General features: G+C 40.7%; 1 protein-coding gene across 1 annotated transcript in view; it reads right to left on the minus strand.

Moving 5' to 3' along the window:
* Positions 1–917: 917 nt before the first annotated feature.
* The window catches only part of LOC123747847 (MAM and LDL-receptor class A domain-containing protein 1), a gene marked incomplete at its 5' end in the record, with an annotated part of 29,223 nt that continues 8,098 nt past the window's right edge, over positions 918–22,042 (minus strand). The window contains 16 exon segments of the mRNA XM_069300573.1: positions 918–3,860; positions 5,309–5,471; positions 6,883–6,915; positions 6,917–6,973; positions 6,975–7,105; positions 7,455–7,613; positions 8,135–8,222; positions 12,172–12,352; positions 12,529–12,637; positions 12,928–13,101; positions 17,190–17,274; positions 17,591–17,775; positions 18,538–18,694; positions 19,087–19,155; positions 19,157–19,264; positions 21,344–21,516. Of these exon segments, the coding sequence (XP_069156674.1) occupies positions 3,823–3,860; positions 5,309–5,471; positions 6,883–6,915; positions 6,917–6,973; positions 6,975–7,105; positions 7,455–7,613; positions 8,135–8,222; positions 12,172–12,352; positions 12,529–12,637; positions 12,928–13,101; positions 17,190–17,274; positions 17,591–17,775; positions 18,538–18,694; positions 19,087–19,155; positions 19,157–19,264; positions 21,344–21,516 (1,910 nt within the window).

Below are 22,042 nucleotides of genomic sequence, written 5' to 3' on the forward strand. Positions count from 1 at the left end.
GCATAAGCAGGCCATCCTCTCTGAGAAGAAGGTATCACTAATATGGGCTCTAAGAGTGAAAAAAAAAGAATTGTGGACCAATGATAAGCTACTACTAAAACACTGTCAACAAGCCTAAAGATATTAATAAGTTGTCACATCACAAAAATGATGTACTAAATTGCCCCGAACCTAACTTAACTGAGGACCCACGAATAGAAAACATAACAGTTCATCAATTTTGCAAGCCACACTGATTTATAGTATTGTACATTATATTTTTACTGTTGGAGATTTATGTTAAAATGCAATGTACTGTTCGAAAGGACAAATACTATGAAGGTACTGTCATAAACTTGGAAGGTGGGCCCACCAAGCGACAAATCAGTAACCACAGAGGACATTAGAGATGTCCCTAGGAAGAAGGAAGAGCTAAAGGCAAAGCTGGGTCAAGGCCCAAATGCAGCAAGAGCCATGGAGCCAGCTGGGAGCACCTCCATCAGCAGGATGAAAAACAATTTTTCATGCCAATATGACTTGTTATCAGCTATTAGTTTGAAAGAGTGGAGATTTTGAGTACTATAAGGGGGTGTAAATGATGACAAGACAAAACCCATGAGGGGAGGATGATAAAAAATCTTGCTTTCCCAATGTTTTGACAGTCATCAAAGGGCTGGCATATCTAACTACCTGGCTGGCAGGTAATACTGAAAGGTAATATTATGGATGAGGATGAAGAGAAAATTTCTAATAGAAATACCATGAGAAACAGAACTCGGAGTAAAGTCTGTACAAAATATGATGAATTATATTACCGAAGAGTGTCAGGAGGTAGTAAACAAGTTTATCCTGGAACAAAATTAAAAAAATTAAAAGCAAAAATAGAATCCATGGTTAAATCGTGCATGCAAGGAAGCAAGACAGTTAAATAATAAAAATAATAATAATGATTTATTTACAAGAAGGTACAATGGGTTTGTGAGATTACATTTTATTGGTATTTTTACATTCTTGCAAAGCCACTAACACACATAGCGTTAAACGGCCAGAAAATACAAGGACCTGGCAGGACTACAGAGAGAAGAGAACGCCAGAGAGCAGAGGGAGATAGATACCAGAGGGCCAGGAATGAGTGCCTCAGTGTTAGAAGAGAAGCAGAGAGACTGTATGAAAATGACAGCAAATAAAGCCAAGAGTGAACCAAAACTGCTCCACAGTCACATCAGGAGGAAAACAACTGAAAGAACAGGTAATGAAACTGAGGACAGGTATACAGAAAATGACAAGGTGGTGTGTGAAGAACTCAACAAGAGATTCCAGTTTTTACAATACAGTTTTTACAGAAGTTCCTGCATTATGAGAGATGGCAATAAACCAGGCAGTTTTGGAAGACTTGGAAATTACCAGAGATGAGGTTAGGGGTATCTGTTGAATCTGGATGTGAGAAATGCTGTTGGACCAAACAGAATCTCACCATGGATACTAAAGGAGTGTGTTGAAGCTCTATGCTTGTCACTCTCCATGGTGTATACTGTCACTGGAAACAGGAGCCCTACCATAAATATGAAACACCACTAATATGGTCCCAATACAGGATGTATACAAAAAGGGTGACAGGCAAAAGGCACTGAACTACACGCAAGTGTCCCTAACTTGTATACCATGCAGGGTGATTGAGAAGATCGTGAGAGAAAACTTAGTAGCACATCTGGAGAGAAGGGACTTCATGACACCACCTACATGGGTTCAGGGATGGCAAATCTTGCCTCTACATTTAAAAGACTTCTATGACCAGGTGACAAAGATTAAGCAAGAAAGAGAAAGGGGGGGGGGCAAACTCCATTTTCTTGGATTATCAGAAATCCATTGACAGTACCCCATTAAAGGCTGGTGCATAAGTTGGAGAAATAGGCAAGAGTAACATGTAAAGTGCTCCAGTGGTTAAGGGAGCACCTAAGCAATAGGAAGTGGAGAGTTACTGTGAGGGATGAGACCTCAGAATGGTGTGCTGTCTACAGCAGAGTCCCACAGGGTCTGTACTCGGACCTATCTTATCTCTGATATACGTAAATGATCTTCCAGAGGGTATAGACGCATTCCTCTAAATATTTGCTGACAATGCTAAAATTATGAGAAGGATTAAGACAAGAGGTCAGCATAAGGCTACAAGATGACCTGGACAAACTGAAGGAATGGCCCAACAAATGGCTAATAGAGTTTAACTCAAGCAAGTGTAATGTTATGAAGATAGGTATAGGGAGCAGAAGGCCAGATACAAGGTACCATTTGGAAGATGAAATCATTCAAGAATCAGGGAAAAGGAAAAATCTGGGGCTTGATATCACACCAGACGTGTGCCCTGAAATCCACATCAAGAGGATATCAGCAGCAGCATGTGCTAAGTTGGCAATCATAATAACTGCCTGTAGAAACTTGTGTAAAGAATCATTTAGAACCTTATATACCACATACATCAGACCAATCCTGGAATATGCAGCTCCAGTGTGGAGTCCGTATCTAGTCAAGCACAAGACTAAATTGGAGAAGGTTTAAAGGTATGCCACCAGACTAGTAATTCCCTAAGTGTAGTTACAGGATGAGAGCTACGCTCGTGGTGTCCCATCTTCCCAGTATTCTCGTATAACGCTTTGAAACTACTGACGGTTTTAGCTTCCACCACCTCACTTAGCTTGTTCCAACGGTCTACCACTGTTTGCAAAAGGAATTTTTTAATATTTTTTCGGCACCTTTGTATCTTTAGCTTGAATCTGTGTTCTCTTGTTCGTGAAGTTGCTAGCTTCAGGAATTCCTCTGTCAATTTGGTCGATTCCTGTTAGTATTTTGTAAGTGGTGATCATATCATCTTTTTTCTTCTATCTTCTAGTGCCCAAACTGAGGGGTATGAGTTACGAGGAAAGACTGGGAATTTAACCTCATGTCGCAGGGAGACAGAAGAGCTAGGAGAGACATATTCAAGATTATACAAGAAATATACACCACATACATGGTTCTAAGAGAAATTAATAGGGTAGATAGACAGATTATTTGTCACGAGTGGTACATGCACTAGGGGACACAGATGGAAATTGAGTACCCAAATGAGCCACAGAGACATTAGAAAGAACTTTTTTAGTGTCAAAGTAGTTAACAAATGAAATGCACTAGGCAGTGATGTGGTGGAGGCAGATTACATATATAGTTTGAAATGTAGATATGGTAGAGCCCAGTAGGCTCCGGAATCTGTACACCAGTTGAATGACGGTTGAGAGCTGGGACCAAAGAGCCAAAGCTCAACCCTCGCAAGTACAATTTGGTGAGTACACTACAGGGTGAGTACACTATTGAGTACAGCTCAATACATCAACGTCTGTATACACGTACATAGCTAACATCTTGCTAAATATACAAATAACTGCATATGTTATTTCAAGTCTTCTGCTCTAACATATGCCACAAAACCTTGTCATGGATTCCTTCCCCAAGAGATCACACCCGGCCAGCTGGTATTTTGATGTTCAGTCCATTCCCATGGTATTATTTACGCTTAACGTTCATAATTTACTTTTACATATATGATTCACTATCAATTTAAAACTATCTTGTTGGTATTTACTGAACTATCATGTGTTTAAACTGGTTTAAACATCTTTCTTCCAAGACATGAATTCCAAAATGTTTAGTTAATCATAAACTGTGAATATATTACAGCACGAGTGCGATAAACTGGTAAAATACAGGAGATACTTGTGAGTTGTATAACACATGCTTGTTTTGATATCAACTATTGTATCTACAGTTTAGCATGTAAATTTGATTTATAACCACCTTAAGTAGGCTCAGTTTCTATGTTCGTTCAATAGCTGTCACTTCTCTCGGCCTTCCTGGAAAAAAAGAAGAGTAAAATGTAAAAAGAGTAAGTTTAGAGAGTTGCAGCACATGGTAACGATCAGATCCGTGTTCAGGTGTAAACACATTAGTTTCTTACTAAACTAAGAAAGGGTGAGTAACCTTGTCCTTGCTCGAGACCTCACAAGGAAATAGCCACATTGGTAATCTGAGTTAATTATACGATTGAGGTAATTACCTGGTTGACTGATACCTGGTTGATGGGGTTCTGGGAGTTCTTCTACTCCCCAAGCCCGGCCTGAGGTCAGGCTCGACTTGTGAGAGTTTGGTCCACCAGGCTGTTGCTTGCAGCGGCCCGCAGACCCACATATCCATCACAGCCCGGTTGGTCCGGTACTCCTTGCAGGAAACAATCTAGTTTCCTCTTGAAGATGTCCACGGTTGTTCCGGCAATATTTCTTATGCTCGTTGGGAGGGTGTTGAACAACCGCGGTCCTCTGATGTTTATACAGTGTTCTCTGATTGTGCCTATGGCACCTCTGCTCTTCACTGGTTCTATTCTGCATTTTCTTCCATGTCGTTCACTCCAGTACGTTGTTATTTTACTGCGGAGATTTGGTACTTGGCCCTCCAGTATCTTCCATGTGTATATTATATATCTCTCTCGTCTCCTTTCTAGTGCGTACATTTGGAGGGCTTTGAGACGATCCCAATAATTTAGGTGCTTTATCGCGTCTATGCGTGCCGTATATGTTCTCTGTATTCCCTCTATTTCAGCAATCTCTCCTGCTCTGAAGGGGGAAGTGAGTACTGAGCAGTACTCAAGACGGGACAACACAAGTGACTTGAAGAGTACAACTATTGTGATGGGATCTCTGGATTTGAAAGTTCTCGTAATCCATCCGATCATTTTTCTGGCTGATGCAGTATTTGCTTGGTTATGCTCCCTAAACGTTAGGTCGTCAGACATCAATATTCCCAAATCCTTGACATGCTGTTTTCCTACTATGGGCAGATTCGATTGTGTTTTGTACCCTGTATTATGTTTAAGGTCCTCATTTTTACAGTACCTGAGTACCTAGTATTTATCACTATTAAACATCATGTTATTTTCTGATGCCCAGTCGAAAACTTGATTAATATCAGCTTGAAGTTTTTCAATGTCTTCAGCCGAGGTAATTTTCATACTGATTATGAATTACAAGTGGATTTATCATTGGGAAGTTTAGATCAAGATTTTATTTAGTAGTCTGGCAGCTGTGTATTGATAAATATGTCAGGACTAACAATTCAACTGTATGTAATTATCAAGAATATCTATAGCTACTGTTCCTCGTAGTTTAGTGAAAAAAATATCTTATTACGACCTCATTTCCCTTGTTTCGTGTGTGTGTTTATCAAAGGTTTGATATATAGCACTCTAAGCTTTAATATTAAATCATTACTATAGACAGTCATTGAATATATATAAAGTGTAACTTACTGGCACAAGCTCCACTGTACACCTTGAAGTCATCCAGTGTGTAGCCACCATTGTAAGAGCTCCCTTCTATGACTATCTGAAAGCGGGTTCCGGACAAAAGGGCTACCTGAGCAAACTGCCATCCAACGGTCCTCTGGGTACTCTGTAGCATGAAGTTCCAGACCTGGAGACAGTGAAATAATGGCACGAGTTGATAATACGTTCGGGAAATTCATTTGGTCCAAACTCTTGAGCACAGATTCATTTCTAGACACATGGCTATATTTGGTAGCCATTAACCTTGATAATACATTCATTCAATTGAAACAAATTTACAGTGGCACGCAGCTCAGAGGTAAACAAAATATATTTGTTGTAGAACATCTCATTTCAACTAGTCTGCAACCAAACTACGTTCCTTAGATTAGGGAAAGATGGTGTGGTTCAAGACAGGACCACGAAGACATTATGTGACCTGTATAAAGCAACATTTGTTATATTGCTTAGATTATATTGATATGAATTTGGAATGCTTGTAGATGATTACCGTTTCTTATAGCAGATCAGGAGTAAACACTGGTAACTTAGGCGAGGCTGTGATGTTTTCCTGCGTCCTAACTACTTCTATTTAAGACTTATAATAAGATTAAATCGCGAACTCTGGCCTGACTTGCCCTGATATTATGAACTAAGATGCAACATATTGTTCAGGAAGAAGAATGTACTTGTTGATATATTCGATTGTGGACCTGTGCTGTGTTGATCTATTATTTGTATGCAATAATAATGGCAGATTGATTCTCATTATAAGTGGTCCAGGGAGTGGAACCCGGGACCTTTGCTTGTGATCCGACTAACTTAAACCGGTTATAGGATAATGAATTAATCTATGAGATCTAGATTAATTATGGAAAATACATTCTGCCTCGTACACAGCCTTGCCTACCCCGCTAGAATGGAATATAATGACACGTCTGCCGTCTAAGCTGGATGTTAAAAAAAGGCATTAAACTTTTTTTTCCTAGCCATAAGTATACAAACCTAGGCGAACTCCTCGATGCTCATTAGTTCGAAGAAGTGTCAATATTACGGTCCTTAACTTTCACTAACTCTCCAGAATTTTGCCGCTGTGTATCGATAGCGTCAAAATGCGGTGTATTAAGTGTGAGGACAATTTGTTTATAATGAAAAGTACACAACGTATTTCCTTAAGCAGCACACGACACGTCAAACACTTAGCGACACTTCCATAACTTCTTAGCCATGATACAGCACACATTAATTCCATTATCTACATAATGTAAGTTTTTAAATCATCAAATTATTCCTCCCCTTGATTACCAAACCACACACCAGAGGATGAAGATTTAATTTTTTGTTTTCATGGTGAGTGGTTTGATCATATCTTCAGCTAGGTTATTGTGACTCATCGTCTGCATTCTTACCCTCCCCCCCCCTGTAACTTGTTGTTATAGATTCAGCTACTATACTGGGAACAAAAAGTTCCAGGTAGCACGGGCTATGGTGAGCCCGTAGTGGACTTACCTGGCACAGGAGCGGGGCTGGAACACTTTCCCCCTGTAACAACGACTTACTAAAATATCATCTGTGAGGTCGTTTATAAGCCGGGTGAGGATCGCTCTGCGCGGGTCGCTGGTAGAGCTTGAGGGTAGTGTTGTTGTCGGCATCCAAAACCTGCGAACCAGAAGGTGAAGCAGAAGGGGGAGCGGTCAGCCGCGGGCTCCATCACTGGGGAGACCAACTGCAGCCGCTGAGATCGTGAGTTGAGGTTGAAGACGTCGAAGTAGATATACCCAACTGTGTGAGGGAAAACATAATATAATTAATGGTTTGACACAAAATAAATGTATTGCTTCAGCGTAGGATAGATATATATACTGTATATAAATTAGTTTGGGTTGATATGAATAGCAGCCGCTTCGTATGGGCCAATAAGCCTTCTGCAGATTAATTTATTCTTAGTATTTTCTTAAAATTTGTCTTCTGAATAGACAACGCATTTCACGAAACGTACATGAAAAACACCATGCATTTTTTTTATTTCCCAAAACAAATAATAACAATATAAAAACAAAATTAAATTATTCTGCCAAAATCTTATTACAATGGATGAAAATCCACATGAAAGTGAAGACATGAACCCGACCTGGAGACCCATAAGTATGGTCTCTCATATTGATGGGTCGACGAATGGGTGAGGCGTTACTCCAGTTGAAGTCTGAATCAGAGGTGAGGTTCCTCCAGCCACAGGAGCCCCTGGTGAAGGTACAGTCTCCTGCACGCACCACCGCTGCGTCTGGGATGCCTATTGTGCAACGTACACGGGCCGATTAATTACTAATTATTGGTAAATACGAGTAATTAATAAGTCTTTAGGACGTACATAAGGGGTAATTATTAATATAGTATTCACAAGAGGTAGTTATGGCACACATACAATTCAATAGTACTTATGGTTTATAGAAAGCCTAAGTAATTGCAGCATAATCATGAGGCAACTAGTAATTATACTATACTAAGGTTTTTTTGTGTAATTATGCCATACGTATGTGATAATTAATTATAATTATTAATATACAATTATAAGCCGTTACTTAAAGCTAAACCAAGTATATAACCCTTTATAAATATTACTATATTTATAAACTTTCAGTCCCATTCCAAATCCTTATCCTGACCCATTCCAAGTGCTATATAGTCGTAATGGCTTGGTGCTTTCTTCTGATAGTTTCCTTTCCATCCCCAGGCGCATATGTCCTCCAGTCAGACAAACACTTTTATTGATAAAACTAAAGGTTTGAGAATTCTTAAATCGCAACAACTTACTGGGACAGTTTCCTTCAAATATACTGATGTCATCGATAGCGATGGTTCCTGAGCTGTTGGCGGCGCCCCACACGCCTTCAAACACAACCTAAAAGATCACGAAAGCACACCACAAATTATTTGAATAAATAAAAACCATAAGATGAAAATTTATTTAGCTTAAAGCAAGATAATATTTGTCAAAATATTGCTCTAATATGTAATCATAATTGTTTTCATTTAAGTTAGTGATCAAATTAGTGATTATTTATTATTTACTGATCAAATTATAACCTCCATATTTACATAAGAACATAAGAACAAAGGTAACTTCAGAAGGCCTATTGGCCCATATGAGGCAGCTCCTATTTATAACCACCCAATCCCACTCAAACTTTATAACCACCTAACCCCCACTCAATCCTTGTAACTTTACAAGTCACAACAGTTACTAATGTCCTTTTCTTTTCAACTGCGTTTCTTTGAGCACTGACAAAATTAGACTACGGTAAATTTCACATTCCACGACGCTAAACAAAAAATTAAACTGATACTTTCTGAGTAAAACAGAAAAACTTAACAGTTATCCTTTTATAAAAGATAGCACAAGCGGTTCACAACTGAAAGGTCCCGGGTTCGATTCCCGGACAGGAAGGAAAATGTTGCGCTCGTTTCCTTTCTCCTTGTAACTCCCGTTATACCGACCTCTTTAACACCCAGTAATGTTTATGAAGGCCGGGTAATATATGTCTTTCCTTGGTCGGAAATTTATTTATTGTCGTATTATTGAATAAAAAGGATTTATCGGAGAATGAAAGGTTAAAGACTAATAATAATAAACCTTTGTGCTTATTATTTAGTAATTGAAAGAAATATCCTACCTAGAGATAATCCAACAGGCAATCACGGGCTGTTCTGTAGAGGAAATTAGTACTCGCAACTAAATTTTGACAGACATTCACCTCTCACAGGATCTGTTCAACACGTTAGTATCCATTCCCGTCTCTGTTCAAGACATTACTTACAACCCGTAACATGTTGAACACGTGTGTAGCGTGTTGAACAGGACCTGAAATAAACACTTGTGAACTCTTGAACAGGTGAATAATGAAAACGAAAAAGTGACCAGGAAATACTGAAGGAAAATAGTCAAGCGCACAGAAGCTGATGAGCAGAAGCGAACGCAGGTGGGTTCCTGTCCCGTGTGACAGTGCTCTCACTGAACAAATCCACAAGGGCCGTGACGAGGGTTCGAAACTACGTCTGAGAGGATCCCAGACGCTGCCTTAATCGACTGAGCTACGATATTTGATGAATCACGCTATTGTGATTTCTGTGTGTATTGTTCTCACTGACCCCGACGTGAAGGGGGGGAGGGTGGAGGAAGAAGCAGCCGCGCTAGTCAGGAAGGAGTATGGAAAAAAGAAGAACGGTGAGAAGTGGATGGTTGACGACGGAAGTGTTGTCGTGGTGAGAGGTGAGCGCCTGTTCCAATTTCCTCTACAGAACATCCCTTGACTGCCTGAGGGATTATCTCTAGGTAGAATGTTTCTTTCAATTATTAAATAATAAGCACAAAGGTTTATTATTAGTCTTCAACCTTTCATTCTCCGATAAATTCTCTATTCAATAATGAGACAATAACTCAGTTTCTAGTTAAGGAAAGACAAATATTACCACTCCTTAAAATATAAACCACCTAAAAGCCCATCATCAGTCAGCAAAAATCTGCTATCAGAACTATAACAAACTCTGCCTTTAAGCAACACACAGCCCCTCTGTTTTAAGTCCCTTAACATGCTAAACATACACTCACTCCACACATTCTCGTGTGCTATCTCCATGTATAGCACACCTTGTTCCTAAATGCTAATCTTGATCTGAAAATTTTCCTTGATAGGTGTAATAGAACCCATGAGCACCACACCTTAAATAAATATCTCTCTGATATCCCCAGACTCAGACTAAATCTGCGCAAACACTCCATGCAAATAAAAGGGCCCAGTCTTTGGAACTCACTCCCTGATAAATTAAAAATTGTCCAACCCCTGCCCTGTTCAAAAGTAAAACCAAAAAGTACCTAATTTCATCCTCATAGTTTCCTACCTTGTACAGTACTTCAAACTCACACTGTATCTTGTACTACCCACTTCCCCAATATTAGTACTTTAGACATATATCCTTACCAATGTAATCACCTCTGTCAACTTATATTGTAATTATTTGTTGATATAAAACCTTGCTACAATGTACCGTTTCACCTTACCTGATATGTTAGATTAAGGACCTGCCCGAAACGCTATGCGGGTTAGTGACTTTGCATGAATGTAAAAATACCAGTCTTATGTAATCTCACCAACCCATAAATTAGATTTAGATGTTTATTCAGGTAAGGTATATACATACAAGTGATGTTACATTAATGGATTGATATATAGATAGAGCTAGTACATACAATGCCTAAAGCCACTATTACGCAATGCGTTTCGGGCAAGAAAACATTAATATCTAGAACTTAATACTAATTGAGCATAAAGAATAAAAAGTGTTGAGAACAAATACAAATAAAGATAAAAAAAAAAAAAAAAAAAGGGGGGAACATGACTGAAAAAGCAGCACAAATACAATAAGTTGACAAACAGTGTTGATTAAAAAAAAGAAAATAACAGACATGGGTTGACAATAGAGGAGTGAGGTAGATTACAGGGAATTTATTAGGTAGTGTTTAGTTTTTATCTTAAACTGGTTGAGAGAGGTACAGTCTTTAACATGGTTGGGAAGGTCATTCCACATTCTGGGCCCCTTGATTTGCAGAGCATTTCTAGTTTGATTAAGTCGTACTCTAGGAATATCAAAACTGTATTTATTTCTGGTGTGGTGCTCATGGGTTCTGTTACAACCTTCTATGAAGCTTTTGAGATCAGGATTGGCATTATAGTTTAGCGTTTTATATATGTATAATACACATGAGAGAATGTGCAGTGACTTAATATCTAACATATTCAGAGATTTGAGTAGGGGTACCGAGTGATGTCTGGGGCCAGAGTTGGATATTGTTCTAATAGCAGCTTTGTGTTGGGTAATTAGAGGACGTAAGTGATTTTGGGTAATAGAACCCCAAGCACAAATACCATAGTTGAGATAAGGATAGATAAGGGAGTAATAGAGAGTCACCAGAGCAGGGCGTGGTACATAATATCTGATCTTAGAAAGAATGCCCACAGTTTTTGAAACTTTTTTTGATATATTTAGAATGTGTCCCTGGAAATTCAGCTTGTGGTCAATGAGAATGCCAAGGAATTTGCCATCTAATTTGTTACAAATTTGGGTATTGTTTATTTTGAGATTTATTTGACTAGAGGATTTATTGCCAAACAGAATATAGAAATTTTTGTCAATGTTAAGGGTGAGTTTGTTGGCAGTTAGCCAAAGATGGACTTTATTTAGCTCAGTATTTACTGTGGCATTTAGAGCAAGAGGGTCAGGACTGGAGTAAATGAAGGTTGAGTCGTCAGCAAATAGAATTGGTTTGAGGTGTTGGGAGGCATTTGGAAGGTCATTAATGTAGATGAGAAAGAGGAGAGGGCCAAGTATGCTGCCCTGAGGAACACCAATGTTGATGGGTAGGGTGGGAGAAATTGTATTATTCACAGAAACATATTGGAGCCTGTCAGTAAGGTAGGACTCGAGGTATTGTAGGGAGTGTCCTCTGACTCCATAATGATGTAATTTAAGAAGAAGGTTATGGTGGTTGACAGTATCAAAAGCTTTACGCAGGTCCACAAATAACCCAACAGGGAACTCATTTTTATCAAGAGCTGTATGAATCGAGTTAAGCATACTAATAAGTGCATCGTTAGTGCTTTTTTTGGGCTGATTATTATTATTATTATTATTATTATTATTATTATTATTATTATTATTATTATTATTATAGAAACCAGAGAGCCATGTTATCCCCATGTCTACTGAGAAACGGGTATTCATTACAATCTTAAAAAACTTGGTTTTGTTCTCAAAACAATTAAGTTGTATTTGTATGTTTCTTGTAAGTGTACCTTGAAGTCTCCATCAGCTCTGAGGGGAGCTTGTCCAAAGTACCATGTGAGCCCCTGGAAGTTCTGAAGGGACCAGATGGGGGTGAGGACGATGGAGCTCTGCTCATCTTCACGCATCAAGAAAGCGCTCAGTGAACCAAGGTTGGGCTCCGCCTCGGTCAGCGGCTCAAACATCAAGTACCTGAGGGAAAACACGTATGTTATAAGAAGTAAAGTTGCAGCGATGGTGATGACTAAGGTGGCAATGGTGGCAATGGGTCGTGGTGCTGACTAGATTGAGAACACTACCCAACTCAAAATATACAAACACACAGTTAACAGACACAGCTTTAACAGCTTAGTGTCACAGCTACTCACCAAAAGGAGAGACATTTAATCTGGCGTTGGCCCTTCATCACTGGGGAGAGGAGCCAGGCGCGATCTCCCTCGTACTTTCTGTCTGGGCTCTCCAGCGCCATGTAGTAACCTGGCCAAGTAAGAGACGGGGGATTATATTTAGGAGACGAACTGAATATAGGATGTATATTAGCTATTTATACCATCCGTGAATATTACATACTGTTTTGTACAAATTTAAAGCCAGTACCTTGCTTGTTGGTTGCCTGTGGTGGTGTCCCTTAACTTAATGGTGGTTGAAGCTGGATGCTAGTGATGGTGGTAGCCTAACTTGCTGGATGGTTGTGGTAGCCAATCTCGCTGGATGTTAGTGGTGGTGATACCCTACCTTGTTGGATGTTAGTGGTAATGGTTGCCTACCTTGTTGGTTGCCAGTGGTGTGGTCGGTAGTGGGGAAGACGAATTCAGAAGCCTTCACTCTCAAGAAGTCGACATCATCTAAGCGTTGCCTGACGTTCGGGTTGACCCAGCCACACATGTCCTCCTCAAACGTACAGTCTCCGGAGGTGGGCGGAGACGCCACCGTCGGCAACGCTAAGGGTGATGTAGGATGAATACACGTACAAGAACTAATCTATCAGTACTCCACTTATTAGGCAAATATTTAAACAAAAACCATCAGTAAATAATTGTTATTGTGCCCCAGTATATTTAAAATAATATTCCCAAAACAAAATCTGAAGATGTGCCGAAGCGAAGTTGACTTACAACTGTATGGTAGCAGTTATTATGGAATTAGGCAACTATATATATATATATATATATATATATATATATATATATATATATATATATATATATATATATATATATATATATACATATATATATATATATATATATACCACCCCTTTCCTTTTGTGTTTTCCTGTGTCTTATTAGATATTTAAAGGTTACAAGATGTACATTGGTTAATACAATGAGTATTTAAAGGTTGTGGATCTCTTGAAGCTCCTCTGCCTCCGGATAGGAACCGAGGACGCAGCAGGCGTTTCCCCTCTGGATCGCCACACTGAGGCACTGAAATATGAAACTGGCAGCCTTTGGATCTCTGGTGATGTCAACGAGCCTGGAACCCAATTCTTTGAGAAATCCCAAGGCACTCCTTCCCCAGGGACCGAACGTCTCAGACACTTACGGAAACAAAATGTATTGATCTTTCAATTAGGCTATGACTGATTTTGCTATTTCCCTGTGGTTGGCCGCCCCTCTTGCTTGATCAGCACCGAAGTGTATGTAGGTGTCAGCGAGGGTGGATACACATGTGTAGCCCCACACCAGCTATCTGCCCCTCTTCCAGGGGTATATTGTGATGTCATCTGGGCGAAGTGCGATGTCATCTAGGTTTTGGTCCACTAGGATGCGAGGTTCTCTCTCCGCTAGACACTGAGTTGAGGCAAGACTTGATGATGTCAGTAACCTCGTTGTCTTGCATGCCAGCCCTTGGAGCTTCCACAGTGCAACCCATGCAGTCCGTATTGATCTGCTTCCACCCTGTTGCAAATACACTTGTATTCAGTGTGAATTGGGGCATCAAGTTAGAGGGCCACTGCTACACAAAGGAATTCTGGATCTAGACACTTGCCGGTTGGCGACATGGGTACTGCCAGAAGGAAGTCCCCTGCATGGGGGGAAAGCACTGCTCTGAGGCGGGCTTTCTCCTTATCTGATGTTGCAGCACTGAGTATGGCATCAGCTATTTTTCCACTAGTGAGTGGTTCTAGCTGGACTGTTTGTGTTTTTTGTGTTGGATCTATGTTGGCTGCTGGGGCTGCAAGAGCATCCCACTGATTTGAACATTAAATGACAGCAGGATCGTGTATCCCTGCTTAATCACTCAGAGGTTCTGGTAGGATATATCTTACAAGGTCGTACAGTGCATGTGAGGATAAAAGGAAGGCTAGCAGAGTTATCTGGGAAGCTGTGCGGACACCAAGGCCACCAAATTAGCAGTCTCCGTAGCAAATTAGCAGGATTAGCAGTCTCCGTGGTGTAGTGGTAAGACACTCGCCTGGCGTTCCGCGAGCGCTATGTCATGGGTTCGTATCCTGGCCGGGGAGGATTTACTGGGCGCAATTCCTTAACTGTAGCCTCTGTTTAACGCAACAGTAAAATGTGTACTTGGATGAAAAAACGATTCTTCGCGGCAGGGGATCGTATTCCAGGGACCATAGGATTAAGGACTTGCCCGAAACGCTACGCGTACTAGTGGCTGTACAAGAATGTAACAACTCTTGTATATATCTCAAAAAAAAAAAAAAAAAAAAAAAAAAAAAATCTTACAGGGAGGGTTGCTTGCTCACATTGAGTCGCCCAACGGGAGGTTCAGGACTTTCTCCAGCATGGATCTCAGAAGGGTGTCATATACTGTGTGTGTGTGTGTGTGTGTGTACTCACCTAATTGTACTCACCTAATTGTGCTTGCGGGGGTTGAGCTCTGGCTCTTTGGTCCCGCCTCTCAACCGTCAATCAACTGGTGTACAGATTCCTGAGCCTATTGGGCTCTATCATATCTACATTTGAAACTGTGAATGGAGTCAGCCTCCACCACATCACTTCCTAATGCATTCCATTTGCTAACTACTCTGACACTGAAAAAGTTCTTTCTAACGTCTCTGTGGCTCATTTGGGTACTCAGCTTCCACCTGTGTCCCCTTGTTCGCGTCCCACCAGTGTTGAAAAGTTCATCCTTGTTTACCCGGTCGATTCCCCTGAGGATTTTGTAGGTTGTGATCATGTCCCCCCTTACTCTTCTGTCTTCCAGTGTCGTGAGGTGCATTTCCCGCAGCCTTTCCTCATAACTCATGCCTCTTAGTTCTGGGACTAGTCTAGTAGCATACCTTTGGACTTTTTCCAGCTTCGTCTTGTGCTTGACAAGGTACGGGCTCCATGCTGGGGCCGCATACTCCAGGATTGGTCTTACATATGTGGTGTACAAGATTCTGAATGATTCCTTACACAGGTTCCTGAACGCCGTTCTGATGTTAGCCAGCCTCGCATATGCCGCAGACGTTATTCTCTTTATGTGGGCTTCAGGAGACAGGTTTGGTGTGATATCAACTCCTAGATCTTTCTCTCTGTCTGTTTCATTAAGTACTTCATCTCCTATTCTGTATCCTGTGCCTGGCCTCCTGTTTCCACTGCCTAGTTTCATTACTTTGCATTTACTCGGGTTGAACTTCAACAGCCATTTGTTGGACCATTCACTCAGTCTATCCAGGTCATCTTGTAGCCTCCTACTATCATCCTCTGTTTCAATCCTCCTCATAATTTTTGCATCGTCGGCAAACATTGAGAGGAACGAATCTATACCCTCTGGGAGATCATTTACATATACCAGAAACAGTATAGGTCCAAGGACTGACCCCTGCGGGACTCCACTTGTGACGTCTCGCCAATCTGAGACCTCACCCCTCACACAGACTCGTTGTCTCCTGTTGCTTAGGTATTCCTCTATCCACCGGAGTACCTTCCCTCTCACTCCAGCCTGCATCTCCAACTTTCGCACTAGCCTCTTGTGTGGCACTGTATCAAAGGCTTTCTGACAATCCAAAAATATACAGTCTGCCCACCCTTCTCTTTCTTGCCTTATTTTTGTTGCCTGGTCGTAGAATTCAAGTAACCCTGTGAGGCAGGACCTGCCATCCCTGAACCCATGTTGATGCTGTGTTACAAAGTTCCTTCGCTCCAGATGCTCCACTAGTTTTTTTCGCACAATCTTCTCCATCAGCTTGCATGGTATGCAGGTTAGGGACACTGGCCTGTAGTTCAGTGCCTCCTGTCTATCCCCTTTCTTGTATATCGGGACTACGTTAGCTGCTTTCCAAGTATCTGGCAGTTCCCCTGTTGCCAGTGATTTGTTATACACTATGGAGAGTGGTAGGCTCAGTTCTCTTGCTCCTTCCTTTAGAACCCAAGGGGAGATTCCATCTGGGCCTATAGCCTTCGTCACGTCCAACTCTAGTAAACACTTCCTTACTTCCCCACTGGTAATCTCAAACTCTTCCAGTGGTTCCTGGTTAGCTATGTGTGTGTGTGTGTGTGTGTGTGTGTGTGTGTGTGTGTGTGTGTGTGTGTGTGTATGTATGTATGTATGTATGTATGTATGTATGTATGTATATATATATATATATATATATATATATATATATATATATATATATATATATACATATATATATATATATATATATATATATATATATATATATATATATATATATATATATATATATATAATTCCCACGAGCTTAAAGTGAAACATATAGTCATACAAGCTTGTAAGAAATACAGAAATTCGTAAGAAACTTGTAAGAAATTCGTGATAATTTGAAAGTTACAAAAGATCATACAAGAAATGTACTTACTACAAGTCTATAAGCTACACATTTAGCTCATCCGAGGCAACAAGATACAAATTTAGGTCGTTCGAGGTAACAAGCCGTACATTTAGTAAGTGCAAGGCTATAAGCTACATATTTAGTACAAGCGAGGCTTCACATTGAGTACGTGGGAGGCTACAGGCTATACACATTAAGTACGTGGGAGACTACAGGCTATACATTTAGTACATGGGAGGCTACATAAAACATTGTGACAATTAACCAAGAGAGGAGACTGACTAGCACAGGGCCCCGAGATGATGGTGATGTCGTCCAAAGCAATGTCCCCCAGCCGAGGCTTCCCGATGCTGGCCTCAAACACCACCTACAGAAAAAGAACTCTGTAAACGACCTAATCTTCGAAACTTATGAGCTAACTTAATTTTGTAGTTTAGTTAAATTATTATGAGTTCGTTTAGTTAAGGTACAGCATCGATAAGCTAGTAACATTTACTGCAGAAAGCATTAATTTTTGAAGTGGAAAACAGAAGAAAGAATTTTAATTGTACTGAAGGTAGGAAGACAATTTTGAAAATCTCAGAATTCAAGCAATTACAACAGAATAGCCCAAAGTTGCATACCGAATAATCAAGTTAAATATACTTTAACAATTTATATTTGTGTGTGATGAGGAGACTTACTTTAAAGGGAGTGTTTGAAGAAAGGGGAAGCTGCGCCATGATCCACTGGGAGCCCTGATTGCCAGCCAGAGCCCACAGGACCCGCTCCCTTCTGGAGACAACATCCTGAAGAATCACACGCAGGGATCCCACACCTCTCCCGGACATGAAGGTGTAGAAGCGCATACACGGCGGGTTGTTGGGGTCTGGTGGTGGGGGAAGAAACATTGCGGTGGAGGTAATGGTTAGCACAGGGTGTTGTTGTTGTTGAGTTAGGGGCGACGACGATCGTGGGATCGGATGCGCCCCGGCGTACCCGTGAAGGGCGAATCGCAAAGCCAGGAAAGGCGAAATGCTAAGCCAAAACGCGAAACGAGTGACGCCAAGCACTAGAAACTAATATGCCACACGGCAAAGCTACGCACAAAGGGAGAGGCAGAAGCACAGAATAGAACAGGGCAAACAAACAGCCAGAAGGGCACACAGCATGTCATAGAGCAAATACACAAGAAATCAGAGCACATACTTGCCCGGGAACTTGGCCCGCGGGTATCTTACATTGAACGCCTCCTAGCACAGGGTGGTGGAGGTAATGGTTAGCTCTGGATGTTGATACATTGTGGTAGAGGTAAATTTACTGGTACTGATGATGGGTAAAGATTGTGGTAGAGATAAATTATTGGAACTGTTGATGGGGTAAATATTGTGGCGTGTTATTACAAGTCTAACAATTTAAATGTGTACGAAAGTTCTTTACATCTGCCTACACTCAGAAAAGCACAAAAGTTCTAAATACACCAAAATCTCATTTTGCTCTTCTTATCACACTGAATTGTTATTGGTTGTTTCTGAGTTCTTATTTCATACATTTTCTTAAACATTAATTCTTTAACGACATTCTGCAACTTTAGATTGTTCATATCAGCCACAACTAACATAAATCAGTATATAATTCCCTTGACACCCACCTGTTTCCTGGAACTCTATACTCTCCAGCCTAGCGATGTCGTCGGGTCTGCGGGGAAAGCCAGAGTCGGTGTAGACGTAGGCGCCTCCTAGCGAGTCCCCTTGCGAGCTGCTATGGTCCCTCGGAGGCCCTGTGATGGGGTTCTGGGTCCCGCGGCCCTGTGGAAGCAACACTTCATTGCAGAGGACACCTTGCTGCGATGAGCCAAGACTATAACTGCATTCCATCCTCCCCCCCCCCCTCTACCCAAAAGAAAAAAATTGAACTAGCGAGAAATGCAGAACGTACTAGCTAGCGGCTTTACAAAAATTATGCGTACTTCTAACACTTATATTCATGTAAATATTTCACTATCCACTGTATTCATACTATTGAATATGTAAGGCACGGTCGAAGCTGTATCAAAATGCCATGTAATTTTTTTGCAAAAGCTTGATCAATATTCACACGTAAATTTTAAAACTACACACAATCACACAATTGTCACATATTAATTAAGATTTAACTTAATTCATTCCAATATCTCTCACACCCTCCCAACACCACTCACAAGTTTCCAGTCAAAATCGTCAGTGCGAGCGTTGTTCCAGTCACACATGCCTCCCTCGAAGGAACACAGGACCAATACACTCCAACCCTGGCCGCACCCCGAGGTCGTCTACGGCCACGTGTCCACGGAAGATGTGGAATGGGTCCACTCCTGACGCAGGAACTGCCTCCACCACCAGCTGTCACAGGAGAGAAAGAATGTTAGTTTATTTAAGGACGAGTTGTTGTAAAACCACAAACTCATTTGCTGGAAAACAATAAATCAGTCGAAATTAAAAATAATTAAAGTTGAATTTCTTGTGATTAAATAATAACGCATCATATTTACGCAATTTTTTTGTATTAGAATAAATGAGTTGAGTTACCTTTAATCTAGAAACCTGAGGAATCGAGATTTAAAATGTACTTAACACTTCATTGCAGGTGTAATGAAAGAACATACCTGCACCTCCAGTCATGAATATTTTCAAAATTTTAAAACATATAAATATGTTTGCAGAAATTTGTTAAAATTGTTTTATAGAAGATTCTCAGCACATCGAAAAAAATGTATTTACATTGATGAGGCGCCTCCGCAAAATATATTGCAATTTATTTGAATTACTTTAATGATACTTTTTCTGCCAAATCCTTTTCATATTTTAAAACAAGCCTATTTGAAATGTGTTGTTATCAAACACGAATTCGTATTTTTTTCGCGATTTACAAGCAGCAGCCTATCCAGCCACTCTTGTAGCAAGCCTGATAGTCGCCTGAGCTGGTGTATTTGGTTTAGTGTTCGGTCTAACGCCTATCAGTCGTGGAAAGATTTTCACAGCCTATCAACCGCGGGACGGGCCATTTATTAAGGCTACCACAAAACTTACAGGAAGTACAGCGCTCTACTTAGACCAGACCAAAAAATAAATATAAGTGTAGATGTGCATATATTACGATTGTTTTAAGTTGACAAGCATTACTTTTATAAAGGCCAGGGTTTACTAATACCCTCTCTTAATAATGCTATCAAATTTAAATAGTTATACAATGCATTATATTGCAAGGCGATTTCGCAAAGAGAGTGATTGGGCGATCAATGAAACCTCACCTTTGACAGCCAATTGTGAAGAAATTCATTAACAATTGTTCAGTATATCACCGACTTGCCTTCTTGTTGTCTAACAGTAACCCTTAACATGAAGGCTTCTGAACCAGGTTGGCTTTTTTCTCAATTATGTACAGCTAACTCTGCCCTATAGTCATAATCTCCCAGAATAACCAATTAATAATATGTATAGCACTTCTCTATCTTAATTGCGGAACATTTGGTGATCGATGCGAGAGCCTATCGGTGCTATCTTTGTAGTGCTATCTTTGTAGCGTGTTGTGGTGTCTTCATGTATACCAGACTGTCAAGGTGAGTAGTGTTTTGATATGCATATGATATCTTTGAGCTAGGCTGAGTATTAGTCTGGTAAGGGTGGTATTTTCAGTGCTAGCAGACACTTATATAGTCAAAAGAGGATGGTAGCCAAGGCTAAATCCCATCCCCTCGCCGGCACTCTGTTGGTAATCTTGGGCATAGTATTTTATCAAATCACCTCATTCTTTGGGGCACACGTGAGGAACACAAATGCGAACAAGTCTGAACGGTTTCCAGGCATATATGCAACTGAAAACTCACACCCCAGAAGTGACTCGAACCCATACTGCCAGAAGCAGTGCATCTGATGTACAGGATACATGCATTACAGTCGAGTGGTTAAGGGATCCTGTACATCATATATATAGTTTTTGAAGTACAATTACCCCTCTTTGATAACTTAAACTAGGCTGGAACAGATCTTACACTGTGAGCATTCCGTAATATAAATGTATTTGTGTTAGGACCACAGGTGATTCTACCGTGTTGTGGTGTCTGCTGGTATATGGGTACATTCTTATGAATGAGCATGTGTGTGACCTGACCTGAGGCCGTGCTATGGATGTTTAATATTTAATGCAGTTTACTCAAACGCCTAGCGATTAGTCCATCTAATTTAGAACTGCATAGCCACTTTTCGTATTAAGAATAGGATACACCACCACCTCTCTAATCCATGTTACAAGAGTGCACCTTATCGACAGAAAATACAAAATACAAAAACAAAATAATGTTACAGAATTAAAGTTATTTAATTCTTAAATAACGTAAAGTTATTTTATTTTCTAACAAATCCGGAAATTAAATGTAGATCTTTAAAGGTGAAAACCGAAAACATGTTGGTAACCCAGCGTACCGTATGGTTGCCGTTGAAGGTGTAGAGCGCCTGGGCCTCCTTCCAGTCTCCTCGGGTCTGGTCTCTGGTCTCCCAGATGGTGGTCATCTCTGTGGCTCCCACACCTCGTACTTTAACCCGCAGCTGGTTGGCACTCAACCCATTCACCGAGTACCAGAACTTGAGGCATTTCCCTGGTGGGCGAAGAATGTTAGTGGACCCGGAGGCGCAGGTTGGGGTGCAGTTATGGGAGGTAGGTTGGGGAGGGGTAATGGAAGGCATGTTGGGGTGGAAGTAATAGGGAGGCAGATTGGGGTGGGGTAATGGGATGCACACTGGAGGTATAATAATATCAATGGGTGTCTTCAGGGCGTGGGAGGACATCTGGAGCCATGGGGGTTCGTGTTGGACGTGCTGGGGATGGTAAACTGCAGGACATTCTGAAGATCATACAGAATTGTAGAAGCATGACTAGTGGAGTGCATGCGTAAGTGAAAGTAATGGTGAAGAGTACTCTAAAGAATTTCAGGATAGGGAAAGGCCAATATAAAAGATGGACAGATATGGAGAGAGAATGTACGAGGAAGCGTGGACTGAACAGCAGACTGGAAGGTAGTATTAGAATACTGGTGCCAGAACATAGTGGTGCCAGGAGAATGTACTATTGCCAGGAGAAAACAATAGTGCCAAATGAAATAATTTCAAAGAAAAATACTGTAG

This window comes from Procambarus clarkii, chromosome 5 (assembly GCF_040958095.1).
Source record: "Procambarus clarkii isolate CNS0578487 chromosome 5, FALCON_Pclarkii_2.0, whole genome shotgun sequence".
Taxonomy (NCBI): Eukaryota; Metazoa; Arthropoda; class Malacostraca; order Decapoda; family Cambaridae; genus Procambarus; species Procambarus clarkii.